Consider the following 15,302-nt stretch of genomic DNA (forward strand, 5'->3'; position numbering starts at 1 on the left):
AAAGCAAGAAAAGCGAGAGCCGCTTACATGCTCTGCGCAGAATATTTTTGTCTTGCTTTCCCCCTCTAAAAACAAGGTACATCTTATAGAGCGAAAAATACAGTATAACAGGGATCAGCAACCTGCGGCCCAAGGGAGTCATTTTTTAAACGGCCCACAAGCCGCCTCCGAACTGAGCCACTCGCTCGGTGAGTCCCTGCATGCTGCGCTAAACCGGCAGAGCGGGGACTCGCTTCTGCGGCGCCGGAAATCGCGTCTGTGCAGACGCGATCCAGCCCATGGAGCAATCTCCGCAGGAGTGAACTGGCCTAGGTGAGATAATAATAATAATAATTTATTATTTATACCCCGCCCATCTGGCTGAGTTTCCCCAGCCACTCTGCGCGGCTCCCAATCAAGTATTAAAAACAATACAGCATTAAATATTAAAAACTTCCCTGAACAGGGCTGCCTTTAGATGTCTTTTAAAGATAGAATAGCTACTTACTTCCTTCACATCTGAAGGGAGGGTGTTCCACAGGGTGGGCGCCACTACCGAGAAGGCCCTCTGTCTGGTTCCCTGTAACCTCACTTCTCGCAATGAGGGAACCGCCAGAAGGCCCTCGGTGCTGGATCTCAGTGTCCAGGCTGAACGATGGGGGTGGAAACGCTCCTTCAGGTATACAGAGATAAACCTTGCTGACCCCTGGATTATAATATTAAATTGGTTCTCTTTGAGTGATAAGGAGAAGCTGTGGCCGAATCCTGGTGATGGAGTCTCGACTGTTAATGCCCATCCAGTCGTCATAGGAAAGGACGACCAAGCAGCAACCTTGCACATGTGGCCTGAGTTCGAGTGCCTCAGTGTTTAATGGGTCTGAGTCCCGGGGGGAAATGAACATAGGAGTGTAGCCTTAAGCACATAATGGACTCAGTTGCAGGATCTGGATGTTTGAGACGGAGCTCGTAGCAAAGGTGGAAAATAAACTTGTAAGGTTATCTCTGCGACTCAATTTTTTTTTTAATCAGTCTCCAATGCTTAATTTTATCAGTCTCCCCTTAATAGCTAAACTCCAGTAGCAAATCCTTTAAGGACCTGCCCCTCTTGTGATCTTTCCCACCCCTCCATTGTTTAAAAAAAAAGTTTTGTTTTGGGTACTATAATCACATTTTTTTTTGTTTTTTCCTACAGTTGCAGCTGCATGAAAGGGGATTAAAGTTGCAGCAAACAATTTATAGCCAGGTAATTACTGTGTTCTATGTGTTTAGTGTGGGGCCCTACCATTAAGCTGGGCTGTGGAGGATGGCTGTGTCGCAAGTCTCGCTTCAGGATATTTTTGTTTCTTAAATTTTTAAATTGTGGCCACTGCAGGCCCAGCATGAGCCCCCGACATGTTGAGGCAAATGCCAGGGGCCCTGGAGGACCCACTGCAATTGAAGTTAGCTGCTTCTTCCTCTTCTTCTTCTTCTTCTTCTTCCTTTATTTTTAAACCGTTCCCATTCTTTTAATAGCTCACCACTAAAAATCAGGAGTGACAAGCCTTCGGCCTGGGTGCTGTGTGTGCTCCTCCAGGATTCTTTATTTATTTATTTATTTATTATTAATGTGGCAATACATATATGAAATCTTTACATATACATTTATGGTACTTATACATTATATTTGTAAATCCGCATTTTCACATTTCATTATGTACCAACATTTAAGGGAAAGGGAAAGGGACTCCTGACCATTAGGTCCAGTCGTGGCCGACTCTGGGGTTGCGGCGCTCATCTCGCTTTATTGGCCGAGGGAGCCGGCATACAGCTTCTGGGTCATGTGGCCAGCATGACTAAGCCACTTCTGGCGAACCAGAGCAGCGCACAGAAATGCCGTTTACCTTCCCACCGGAGTGGTACCTATTTATCTACTTGCACTTTGACATGCTTTCAAACTGCTAGGTTGGCAGGAGCAGGGACTGAGCAACGGGAGCTCACCCTGTTGCGGGGATTCGAACCGCCGACCTTCTGATCGGCAAGTCCTAGGCTCTGTGGTTTAATCCGCGTCCCCTCGTACCAACATTTATCCATTTCTTATTTCTTGCCCTGTGTCTTCCCTCCACCCGTGCTTGACTTCCTTGTTATAATAATAACAAGGAAGCTCCTCCAGGATTCTTTATCCAGCGCTTGGGGTATCCCCGCTTGCACGTTTTCTAAAATTAAAGCTGACTGCTGACCCTTTGCAAAAATTACGCAATCTGTGCTCTCTAATGACTGCATCAGATTTGCAATCCTCTCCCTGCCACCAAGCAATGGGAAAAAATATTTTGAAATGCAGTGTCCGCTGGCTTAGTGCTTGTTTGTTTTGAAACAGGAGAGCTGCTGGGTGTGAGCAAATTAATCATCTTGGGACCTCAAGCTCAAAATAGCAAGCTAGCCAGCATTATTACCCAGATGATGAAAAGTTTGTCTTCCCCCTGGTGACAAACAAGAATCTAAGTTTTAAGGAGTGCAGGGGGTGGGGCAGCCATTAATAACAATCATTGCATGATCCGTCCATCCCTCTTTCCCTCATCGGAGTTCAGCTCAGCATCTCTTAAGTTTTTACTCCCAACAACCCTGTATGGAAGGCCCTGGCATTATAATTTGGTTTAAAAGTACAGTGGTACCTCGGGTTACATACGCTTCAGGTTACATACACTTCAGGTTACAGACTCTGCTAACCCAGAAATAGTGCTTCAGGTTAAGAACTTTGCTTCAGGATAAGAACAGAAATTGGGCTGCAGTGGTGTGGCGGCAGCAGGAGGCCCCATTAGCTAAAGTGGTGCTTCAGGTTAAGAACAGTTTCAGGTTAAGAACAGACCTCCGGAATGAATTAAGTACTTAACCCGAGGTACCACTGTAAGCGGAAAAGATTTTAACCTCCTTTCCGACTTCCCACCCACAAAGTGAATATCCATTCTCCTTTTATGCTACTGAATTGTGTATGTGTGTAAAGATGCCATGGTCCCTAAAAGTGGCAGGACTCTCAAGAGCTTCCACTCTGAAGAGTGCCAAAATTGGGGGGGGGGGGTTTCCAGAGTAGCTTGTGTGGAGGCTGAAAAAAAAATCCTGTACGGCTTTTAGGCTCCCAGTCCCTCCTATACTGGTTTGGAGTTGAATAGAGTACTTATTCACGCTAAAGGTAAAGGGACCCCTGACCATTAGGTCCAGTTGTGGTCGACTCTGGGGTTGTGGCGCTCATCTCGCTTTATTAGCCGAGGGAGCCGCTGTACAGCTTCCGGGTCATGTGGCCAGCATGACTAAGCCACTTCTGGTGAACCAGAGCAGGGCACGGAAACACCGTTTACCTTTCCGCCGGAGTGGTACCTATTTATCTACTTGCACTTTGATGTGCTTTCAAACTGCTAGGTGGGCAGGAGCAGGGACCGAGCAACGGGAGCTCACCTCGTCGCGGGGATTCGAACCGCCAACTTTCTGATCGGCAAGTTTAACCCACAGCGCCACCCCCTTATTCATGCTACACATAGTTAAATTATGGAACTCACTCCCATAGAAGGCAGTGATGGCCATCAACTTGGATGGCTTTAAAGAGGATCAGACAAATTCATGGAGGAAAGGGCTATTGCTGCATCCAGCTGCGGAGGCAGCAATGCTTCTGATTACCAGTTAATGGGAAACAAAGGAGGGGAGAGTGGTCTTGTGTTCAAATCCTGATCCCTTGTTTCCCACAGGAATCTTTTTGGCCACTGTGAGAACAGGATGCTGGACTAGATAGTCCTTTGGCCTGATCCTGCAGGCTCTTGTAATATTCCTGTGTTCATCAGGGACTCAGGTTTCTTTTTACAGTGGTACCTTGGTTCTCAAACTTAATCTGTACCAGAAGTCCATTCCAAAACTAAAAGCGTTCCCAAACCAAGGCACACTTTCCCATAGAAAGTACAGTGGATGCTTGGGTTGCGAACGTGATCCGTGCAGGATGCACGTTCGCAACGCGCAGCAGCGCGTCTGCGCACTCGTGGGTTGCAATTCGACGCTTCTGCGCTTGTGCAAAATGCGATTTAGTGCTTCTGTGCATGTGTGACCGCCGAAACCCGGAAATAACCCGTTCCGGTACTTCTGGCTTTCGGCGATACGGAACCCGAAAAAACGTAACCTGGAGTGTCTGAAACCAGAGATATGACTGTAATGCACAATGGATTAATCCGTTCCAGACTTTTATAAACAACCCCTAAAACGGCAATTTTTACATGAATTTTACTATCGAACAAGACCACTGATCCATAAAAGGAAAGCAATAAAGAATGTACTACAGTCATACAATCCATCCATCAGTAGCTGAACTGGGTTCCACACAGTCACAAAAACAAAAATGCAAAATAAATAGCAAAAACAGCCAGACCTCAGCGTAACACTCAAAATGGAAGCATGGCACTCAAATCGGAAACCTAACACTCAAAACGGAGCACGTTCGGCTTCTGAAAAAAGTTCGCAAACCGGAACGCTTACTTCTGGGTTTGCCGTGCTTGGGTTCCAAGTTTTTGAGTACCAAGGCGTTTGAGAACCAAGGTACCACTGTATTTTTTAATTGGCTAGTTCCTCCAGTTCGTATCCTGCAGATTGTTGTTGTTGTTTAGTCGTTTAGTTGTGTCTGACTTTTCGTGACCCCATGGACCAGAGCACGCCAGGCACTCCTGTCTCCCACTGCCTCCCGCAGTTTGGTCAGACTCATGTTTGTAGCTTTGAGAACACTGTCCAGCCATCTCGTCCTCTGTCATCCCCTTCTCCTTGTGCCCTCCCTCTTTCCCAAAATCAGGGTCTTTTCCAGGGAGACTTCTCTTCTCCTGAGGTGGCCAAAGTATTGGAGCCTCAGCTTCAGGATCTGCCCTTCCAGTGAGCACTCAGGGCTGATTTCCTTCAGAATGGAGAGGTTTGATCTTCTTGCAGTCCATGGGACTGCAAGAAGATTAAACCTCCGCAGATTACTAAACTTCTTATAAAGCATGCAATATAAATATTGGTGGAAGGACTTAGGGTTGATGGTAGCTGACTGGAGATCTTCCTTTTCAGGCATGCAAACTCTTAACCGACGACTACGAACAGGTTCGCAGTGCTGCGGTTCAGCTTACCTGGGTCCTCAGTCAGCTTTATCCAGAAAGGTATGCATGGAATACCTAGCAGTCCTAAACGAAGGGGCGGGGTTCAGTAATGACCAGTCTTGTAAAGTTAAAAGACTGCAAAGTTTTCTTTTTCCTGAGTTTCCATGCTGTGTGGGCAAGCGTCAGAGAACGAGAGAGAGAGTCGTCCTGCAGTTAATCAAACAAACCGTGACTTATTTCTCCAAGGTCTGTTTTGTTTTCCTGCTGTTCTTTGCCTCAAGCCCCTTTTAAGCATTTTCAGTCGGCATCTCAAAACAAACCATGGTTAAGGGAGTGTTCTGGGGTTGCGTGTGATGTCAAACCACAGTTGAAAGAAACCAAGGTTTGTGATCCAGCACCAAATCATAGCGTCAGGTTGTGGTTTGTTGGCAGTAAACAAACCATAGTTAAACCACTGGGCAGAATGAGGACGCTCAAATGATGATTTAATAAACTGTGGCCAAGCATAATGTATAAACCAGACATATGGTATATGAAGCTTAACTAAATGTTAGGAAAACCATGGTTTGTTCAAAAGCTTTACAGTGGTACCCCGCAAGACGAACGCCTCGGAAGACGAAAAACTCGCTAGACGAAGGAGTTTTTCGTTTTCTTAGCCGTTTCGCAAGACGCATTTCCCTATGGGCTTGCTTCGCAAAACGAAGCTTGCCCCGCAAGCTCCGGGGATAGCGGGGAAGCGCAGCGCGTCTTCCCCGCTGTCCCCGGACCCCTTTTGAACCAAGGGGCGGCAACGGGGAGAAGCGATCTTCTCCCCTCCGCCCCTTGCTTCAAAAGAGGGGACAGAGGGGAAGGCGCGCGCACCTTCCCCTCTCTCCCCGGACCCCTTTTGAACCAAGGGGCGGCAACGGGGAGAAGTGATTCTCCCCGCTGCCCCTTCCCTTGCTTTAAAACAGGTCCGGGGACAGAGGGGAAGGCGTGCGGCGCTTCCCCTCTGTCCCCGGACGGTCTCCATAGGAACGCATTGATTGATTTTCAATGCATTCCTATGGGAAACCATGCTTCGCAAGACGAAAAACTCGCAAGAAGAAAAAACTTGCGGAACGAATTAATTTCATCTTGCGAGGCACCACTGTATTTAAAAGTACATTGGCTGTGGGTTTTCCCCCAGCTTGGAGCCCGGGTTACTTGGTGTTCACTTAATGAAACATGCCTTTTATTTACGCAAGCTGAATTGGGCAAGTGTGTTGGGTCGGATTCCCCATCCCTCCCCATTCACAACATTTGTAGGGGAAAGGTATAGAAGATTTAACTCTCAGCCAACCCTGGTTCAGCAGGTGAGAACAAACCTAGGTATGAAACATTGATACAGCACCTTCTCTCTCTTTCTCTTTCTCTTCCTCCCCACCCCTTCAGCATTGTCCCAATCCCTTCCTCCAATGAAGAAATCCGCCTAGTGGATGATGCATTTGGGAAGATTTGTCACATGGTCAGTGATGGCTCCTGGGTGGTGCGAGTACAAGCTGCTAAACTCTTGGTAAGTGCCTGTGCCCTCTGTCATCTTACGGTGTTGGAAAAGGGAGCAAGCTGTCCGTCGGAACATGAAATGCAAGAGGTTTGTGAAACCTCTGGAACATAAGAAGAGACTGGCTTCTGGATCAGGCCAAAGGCCTGCGTGGTCTAGCATCCTATCCTCACAGTGACCAACCAGTTAGGGAAGCCCGCAAGCAAAACCTGACCACAACAGCACACTCTGCACTCGTGAAATTCCTAGCCACTGGTATTCAGAGGCATTCCGTCTCTGACTGTGTAGCAGGCTTTCCCCAGCTTGGGTCTCCAGCTGTTTTGGGACTACAACTCCCATCATCCCTAGCTAGTAGGGACAGTGGTCAGGGATGATGGGAATTGTAGTCCAAAAACAGCTGGAGACCCAAGCTGGGGAAACCCTGGTGTAGAGCATAGCCATCGTGACTACTAGACATTACTATAGTGGTACCTCGGGTTACATACGCTTCAGGTTACAGACTCCGCTAACCCAGAAATATTACCTCGGGTTAAGAACTTTGCTTCAGGATGAGAACAGAAATCGTGCTCCGGCGGCACGGCAGCAGCAGGAGGCCCCATTAGTTAAAGTGGTGCTTCAGGTTAAGAACAGTTTCAGGTTAAGTACGGACCTCCAGAATGAATTAAGTACTTAACCCAAGGTACCACTGTACAGTGGTACCTCGGGTTACAGACGCTTCAGGTTACAGACTCTGCTAACCCAGAAATAGTACCTCAGGTTAAGAACTTTACCTCAGGATGAGAACAGAAATCACGCGCCAGCGACGTGGCAGCAGCGGGAGGCCCCGTTAGCAAAAGTGGTACCTCGGGTTAAGAACGGACCTCTAGTAGTACAGTGGTACCTCAGGTTACAGACGCTTCAGGTTACAGATGCTTCAGGTTACAGACTCCGCTAACCCAGAAATAGTACCTCGGGTTAAGAACTTTGCTTCAGGATGAGAACAGAAATCGTGCTCTGGTGGCGCGGCGGCAGCGGGAGGCCCCATTAGCTAAAGTGGTGCTTCAGGTTAAGAACAGTTTCAGGTTAAGAACGGACTTCCAGAATGAATTAAGTTCTTAACCTGAGGTACCACTGTAGTAATCTTCCACGAATTTGTCTGAATGCCTTTAAGAGAGTAAGGAGAGCCTGCAGGATCAGGCCTTCAGAGGCATACCGCCCCCCCAGTAATAGCAGCCATTGCCAACACGGTGCCCTCCACTTTTTGGACTACAACTCCCATCAGCCTGAGGCGGCAGCATGGCTGCACACGGCTGTTTTAAGGCTGTGCTGCCTGGGGCAGGTGGGAGTCTGAAACATCTGGAGGGCAGCAGGTTGGGAAAGGCTGCCCTAGATTTAGCTTGGGCCTCCTCCTGTGAATGGATTGATATAGCCTCTCCCTAAAGCTCAGTTGGGTGGAGTCTGCATTGGCTACAACACTCCCCCACCCAAACCTGCCTTGATGAAGGAAAGAGGTCCTGATTCTGGTATAGCTTGAGTGGCAGTTTTGGGGTCATTTTGAGGGGTGGCTAATGCCAGAAAATATATTGAAGTAAAAAAGAAAAATTCAAAAAAGCCAAAAGAACATAGAGATGGGAAGCAAAGAGTTCCCCTTCCCAAAACAATAACAACCATTTATTTCTTATACCCTGCCAGTATGACTGGGTTACCCCAGCCGCTCTGGGTGGCTTCCAACAAAATGCAGAGAGAAAGAAACGAAGTATGAAACCTTAAAAGCTTTCCGAAACAAGGCTGCCAATCAAATGGCAACAGGGAATAAGAAAGTGGGGCTGTGTGTCACACGGTCTTTCCTCCGTGCCATGGCTAAAAAGTGAACCTGATTGCCAGTCGACTTGGGATGGACAGGGAGAACAAAGCGGAACAGACGTGAAAAATTTCTTTGCCACGAGATGTGGTGACAGCCACTGGCTTGGAAGGTGACAAAACAGATTGGAGAAGGAGAAAGAGAGGTCTTTTAACAGCCATTAGCCCGATAGCTACTGTATTTTTCGCTCTATAAGATGCACCAGACCACAAGACGCACCTAGTTTTTGGAGGAGGAAAAACAAGGGGGGGAAAAAATCTGAATTTCAGGAGCCAGAACAGCAAGAGGGATCGCTGCGCAGTGAAAGCAGCAATCCCTTTTAATGTTCTGGCTTCTGTGATAGATACGCAGCCTGCATTCGCTCCATAAGACGCACACACATTTCCCCTTTTTGGGAGGGAAAAAGTGAGTCTTATAGAGCAAAAAAATAAGATAAATAGACCCTCCTTGTTCGGAAGCAGTGTATCTCTTATGCTGAGGACTAACAGCCAGGATTTTTATTTTACCAGTTCTTTGTTCAAAATCACCCTGTTGCTAACCTGCCTCTTTCCCCTCCTTTGTCCCAGGGCTCTATGCAGCAAGTTAGTTCTCACTTCTTAGAACAGACCCTGGACAAGAAGCTGATGTCAGACCTGAGGGTACAGAAACTTCTTTTATTTTATTTTTGATCCTTTCTGCTGTGCATCCCGTGTCCTAACCTCGGCATGCCAGAAAGTTGCACGACAGGTTCCTTTTTGATAGTCCTCGGATCCCTTCTGTGTCTGCAGGAGATCAGAAGCTGGCTTTCTGGCAGGTGGAAGCCAGTGAAATTTGAGCCTCGGCTGCGTTTGTTCAGCCTTTGTCAGCTTGCAGTAAATCTCCCCCAGGCTATTCTGGTTTCTTTGGTGAAGGGTGCCCTGCACATCTTAAGTCACAGCAATTTGGCATGCAGAAACTGAACGCTGAACTAATGGCTTTGGATATTTGCAGAACTTTGGCAGCTGTTTCAAATGAGCGCCACAAGAAGGCACTGAAGATTCTGGGTGCCTTGTGTGTTACTCTTGCTTCTGCTATGGAGTTGTGTTAATGGCCTTGGATGTGCACTTTATGTTACCATTCATATAACCAACAACAACAAATTTAATTTTTTTGTTCCCTGCCCTCTGATTGGGTTGCCCCGACCACTCTAGGCAGCTTCCAACAGAATATACAAAAACACAACAGAACACAACACATTAAAAGCTTCCTGATAGCTTGGCATTTGAATGTTCTGGCTCTAGTCGGGCATCTAGACAGTTAATGCATATTATATATAATAATAATATAATAATAATAATTTTTTATTTATACCCTGTCCATCTGGCTGGGTTTCCCCAGCCACTCTGGGCGACTTCCAACAGAATATGAAAATACAATAGTCTATTAAACATTAAAAGCTTCCCTAAACAGGGAGTGGCGCTGTGGTCTAAACCACCGAGCCTCTTGGGCTTGCTGATCAGAAGGTTGGCAGTTCAAATCCCCACATTGTCCCAGCTCCTGCCAACCTAGCAGTTCGAAAGCATAACACTGCAAGTAGATAAATTGTACCGCTGCAGTGAGAAGGTAAATGGCATCCGTCACGGTGTCCTGTTGTGCCAGAAGCAGTTTAGTCCTGCTGGCCACATGACTCGGAAAGCTGTCTGCGGACAAACGCCGGCTCCCTCAGCCTAAAAGTGAGATGAGCGCCGCAACCCCATAGTCGCCTTTGATTGGACTTAACCGTCCAGGGGTCCTTTACCTTTACGTTATTGTCGAACGTAATCCATTCCGGAAGATCGTTCGCCTTCCAAAATGTTCAACAACCGAGGCGCAAGGGGCTGGCTGCAAGTTCAGTTGCGAAAATTGAAAAACACGCAGCGAAAGCCATTCGACTTCCGAAGCACGTTTGAAAACGGAAGCAGGGGGAAGAAGAGGGATTTAAGTCTTTAAAGTTATAAAGAAACAAATGTGAAGACCAATAACTGGAATGGAAACGGATAAGATTATTATGTTATATTTGGACATTTGCAACTCATTCACTTATTTATTTACTTATTTTTTACTTTTTATTTTTTTATTTTCTCTTTTTTGTAATGGTTGATTTGGTGTTCTTTTTTTTTGGTTATGTATATGAAACTTAATAAAAAGAAATTTTAAAAAAGAAAAAAAAAGAAAACGGAAGCATTTACTTCTGGGTTTTCGGTTTTTTAAAAACTGAAACGTTCAGGTGCTCGAAAACCAAGGTACCACTGTATAATAAATTGTCTCTGCATACCATTTCTGGCATGTGACCTTTACGCTTCTTGCATCTGCAGCGGAAACGCACAGCCCACGAACGGGCCAAAGAGCTGTTCAGCTCCGGGGAGTTCTCAAGCGGCAGAAAATGGGGTGACGACGCTCCCAAAGAAGAAGTAGACACTGGAGCTGTGAACCTAATTGAGTCGGGTGCCTGTGGGGCGTTTGTCCATGGGCTAGAAGACGAGATGTACGGTGCGTGAAGGCTCTGCCGCCAATATCTCCCCTTAAAAAGATCCTTGCTGACTCAAACAGAAGGGTGTGTGTGTGTGTGTGTGTGGATTCCTTAAAGAGGACCTAGTTTCTCTCTATTTCCTCCATCCCCAGCAAAAATACGTAGGGGCAGCCTTCACCGACTGCTCTAACCTTTTCTTTCTCTCGCTCTGCATTTCTCAGAGGTCCGCATTGCTGCGGTGGAGGCCCTCTGTATGCTGGCCCAGTCCTCGCCCTCTTTTGCAGAGAAGTGCCTTGATTTCCTGGTTGACATGTTCAACGACGAGATTGAGGAGGTGAGGCTTCAGTCGATCCATACCATGAGGAAGATCTCCAACAACATCACTCTCCGGGAGGACCAGCTGGACACCGTCCTCGGGGTCTTGGAGGCAAGTGTTCCCCCTCCCTTACCGACAGAGCTTTATTTGGTCCACTTTTCGAGTCGTTCTCTACCTAGCTGTGGGGTTTTTTCTCCCTCGGTTGCTCCTGGTTCATGTTTTTCCCATCACTTGCTGATAGGTTCACAGAGGGGCAGCTATCCTTCCCATAACTGTGGGTTGAATTGGGAGCTAGCCATGGGCTTGTGCTCACCCTTCGCTCTTCTCATGCATCAGTTCTCCCCCCTCTCGCTTATGGGTTGTCTGATTCTTTTGTCCTGCCAAATTGCGGCCAACCCTAACTTCTAAGTGCATGATTCCCAGCGACGTAGAAAGCTGCAAATTAGCTTCCGGGCCCAATTCAAACGGTTGGTTTTGACCTATAAAGCCTTAAATGGCTCAGGTCCACAATAACTCAAGGACCTCCTCTCCCCTAATAATAATAATAATAATAATAATAATAATAATAAAATTATCTGGGTGGCTTCCAACACAATATTAAAATACAATAACTAACCTATTAAACATTAAAAGCTTCCCTAAACAAGGCTGCGTTCAGATGCCTTCTAAAAGTCTGGTACAGTGGTACCTCGGGTTACATATACTTCAGGTTACATACGCTTCAGGTTACAGACTCCGCTAACCCAGAAATAGTGCTTCAGGTTAAGAAATTTGCTTTAGGATAAGAACAGAAATCATGCTCCAGTGGCGCGGCGGCAGCAGGAGGCCCCATTAGCTAAAGTGGTGCTTCAGGTTAAGAACAGTTTCAGGTTAAGAACGGACCTCCGGAACGAATTAAGTACTTAACCCGAGGTACCACTGTAGTTGTTTTTCTCTTTGACATCTGGTGGGAGGGCATTCCACAGGGCGGGTGCCACTGCCGAGAAGGCCCTCTGCCTGGTTCCCTGTAACATGGCTTCTCGCAGTGAGGGAACCACCAGAAGGCCCTTGGCACTGGACCTCAGTGTCCGGGCAGAATGATGGGGGTGGAGACGCTCCTTCAGGTCTGCTGGGCTGAGGCCGTTTAGGGCTTTAAAGGTCAGCACCAACACTTTGAATTGTGCTCGGAAACGTACTGGGAGCCAATGTAGGTCTTTCAAGACCGGTGTTATATGGTTTCGGTGGCCAAACCGCACATCATCTAAGGCCCTTCTTCATGTGCCGCCTCCGTGTGAGGTCCGGAGGGGCGCAGTACAAGAACGGGGCCTTTTCTGCAAGGGCTCCCCATTTGTGGAACGCTCTCCCCAGGGAGGTTCGCTTGGCGCCTTCATTATACTCCTTTAGGCGCCAGGCAAAACATTCCTCTTCAACCAGGCCTTTGGCTGATTCATTGTTTACAGCCTTTTAAATGTGTTTTGGGGGGGATTGTTTGTTTTGGTTTTAATTATTGCTTGTGTTTTAACCTTTTGTTTTATTCTATGAACCGCCCTGAGATCTTGGATGAAGGGCGGTATATAAAGTTAATAAACAAAATACAGTGGTGCCTCTGGTTAAGAACTTAATTTGTTCTGGAGGTCCATTCTTAAGCTGAAACTGTTATTAACCTGAGGTACCACTTTAGCTAATGGAGCCTCCCGCTGCCGCGCGATTTCTGTTCTCATCCTGAAGCAAAGTTCTTAATCTGAGGTACTATTCTGGGTTAGCGGAGTCTGTAACCTGAAGTGTCTGTAACCTGAGGTGTCTGTAACCCGAGGTAAAAAGGTAAAGGTAAAGGCCCATTAGGTCCAGTCGTGACCGACTCTGGGGTTGCGGCGCTCTTCTCACTTTATTGGCCGAGGGAGCCAGCGTACAGCTTCTGGGTCAGCTTCTGGGTCATGACTAAGCTGCTTCTGGCGAACCAGAGCAGCGCACGGAAACACCATTTACCTTCCCGCCGGAGCGGTACCTATTTATCTACTTGCACTTTGACGTGCTTTTGAGCTGTTAGTTTGGCAGGAGCTGGGACCGAGCAACGGGAGCTCACCCCGTAGCGGGGATTTGAACCGCCGACCTTCTGATCGGCAAGCCCTAGGCTCTGTGGTTTAACCCACAGCACCACCTGCGTCCGTAACCCGAGGTACCAGTGTAATAAAAAAACCAAATCAGGCTTCTGGTCCACCTGGGCTCAGTATTGTCTGCCCTGACACGCAGTAGCTCTCCAGGGTTTTTGCACCTAAGATGCTGCCTTATACAGTGGTGCCCCGCAAGACGAATGCCTCGCAAGACGGAAAACTCGCTAGACGAAAGAGTTTTCCGGTTTGGAGTTGCTTCGCAAAACGAATCTCCTATGGGCTTGCTTCGCAAGACGAAAATGTCTTGCGAGTTCCTGCGGGTTTTTTTTCCTTCCCCCCCTTTTTCTAAGCCGCTTATCAGCTGATCCGATAAGCCGCTAAAAGCCGATAATAGCGCTAATCCGCTAATCCGTCAATGGGCTTGCTTCGCAAGACGAAAAAACCGCTAGACGAAGAGAATCACAGAACGGATTCTTTTCATCTTGCGAGGCACCACTGTACTCGCTCAACACCACTCTGGGTGTTACGCACAGAACCCGCAAGCAAGTGCCCCCAAGACCATCTGTAATATTCTGAGCCTTTTTGTGCTGCTTTTAGGATTCTTCCCGAGACATCCGGGAGGCGCTCCACGAGCTGCTGTGTTGCACCAACGTCTCGACGAAAGAAGGCATCCATCTTGCCCTGGTGGAGCTCCTGAAAAACCTCACCAAGTATCCTACCGATCGGGATTCCATCTGGAAGTAAGTGCCTCTTCCTTAGGCCAGTGAACCAGTGAAGTCCCCTTCTGGTGTCCACATTCATTCATTCATTGAACTTGCTAGCCACTTTTTCTTTTTTCTTTACAAAAAGGAGCTCAAAGCAACTTAGAGAAAACTGCACATGCACGCAGGTCCTGCTCGTTATCCAAAAATTCACTTATCCGAACACAAAGAATTATACCCAAAGCTCACTACATGCGCAACTGATTCAGATACCCAAACAGCTAGAGTTTGCCCACTTCCTTACTTGTTTGTGCTTTGAGTATACCGTATTTTTCGCCCTATAGGACGCACTTTTCCCCTCCAAAAATGAAGGGGAAATGTGTGTGCATCCTATGGGGCGAATGCAGGCTTTCGCTGAAGCCTGGAGAGCGAGAGCGGTTGGTGCGCACCGACCCCTCTCGCTCTCCAGGCTTCGCGGACCTCTCCGCAAGCAGCAGGAGCACTCCCGCTGCTTGGGGAGAGTTGCCGGCATCCCGAAGCCTGCGCGCGCTGATCTCAGCACGTCCAGGCTTCGCGGACCTCTCCGCAAGCAGCGGGAGCCAGCGCTGGGCTCCCACGGCTTGCAGAGAGCTGCCTGTTTGGGGGCTGGGGTCGGGGGAAGCTCGGGCCGCCCCAGCCCCACGCCTGGGGGGGAAATACTTTCCCCCCCTTTATTTTCCCCCCAAAAAACTAGGTGCGCCTTATGGGACAGTGCGTCCTATAGGGCGAAAAATACGGTAGTTAATGCCGTTCGTTATTATTTATATGGCGGGTGTGCTGCTTTTGGTTCCCTCCCATAAATGTTATGTTAGACGATATATTGATCGTATGATCTCCCCTTTTATTCTTCCCTTATGATATTGTGTGTGTGTGTGTGTAGCGCTTAAAATCACTTGGGCACTGTGGCAATCACACAGGGTCCCCGGACCTTTAACGGTCTATTGATCCCTGTGCCACCACTGTGCTCGCTTCCCTGCTGCCACCAACCAGTCACACTCTGGTAAAACACTGAGTCCAGTCAGTTGTTAAAAGTGAACCAAATAAACAAGTTTATTTTACAAGCATTAACAAGTTTATGGTTTCTCAAATAATTTTCCTGTCAGTATCTTAACTTTAGTTTCTTGACCGGCCTATACCTTCCTAATACTTTCTGACTGATTATCTCAACTGTTTGACTGACTCCTCTTAACAAATTCTCTCCCTCTCTCACACCAGACTAGCCCAATCCACAGACTTATCTTCTCTGTCTCTTCTAACTCCAGACTGTCTT

At 47.6% G+C, this 15,302-nt stretch overlaps 1 protein-coding gene across 1 annotated transcript in view; it reads left to right on the top strand.

Annotated features, from left to right (window-relative positions):
* Positions 1 to 15,302, top strand: part of INTS4 (integrator complex subunit 4) — a 42,007-nt gene that overhangs the window by 8,682 nt on the left and 18,023 nt on the right. The window contains exons 6-12 of the mRNA XM_083499360.1: positions 1,172 to 1,222; positions 5,029 to 5,117; positions 6,471 to 6,591; positions 8,986 to 9,057; positions 10,732 to 10,906; positions 11,108 to 11,313; positions 13,890 to 14,032. Coding sequence (XP_083355486.1) covers positions 1,172 to 1,222; positions 5,029 to 5,117; positions 6,471 to 6,591; positions 8,986 to 9,057; positions 10,732 to 10,906; positions 11,108 to 11,313; positions 13,890 to 14,032 — 857 coding nt within the window. The remainder of the gene's footprint in view (positions 1 to 1,171; positions 1,223 to 5,028; positions 5,118 to 6,470; positions 6,592 to 8,985; positions 9,058 to 10,731; positions 10,907 to 11,107; positions 11,314 to 13,889; positions 14,033 to 15,302) is intronic.

This window comes from Podarcis liolepis (assembly GCF_965112155.1).
Source record: "Podarcis liolepis genome assembly, chromosome: 4".
Classification (NCBI taxonomy): Eukaryota; Metazoa; Chordata; class Lepidosauria; order Squamata; family Lacertidae; genus Podarcis; species Podarcis liolepis.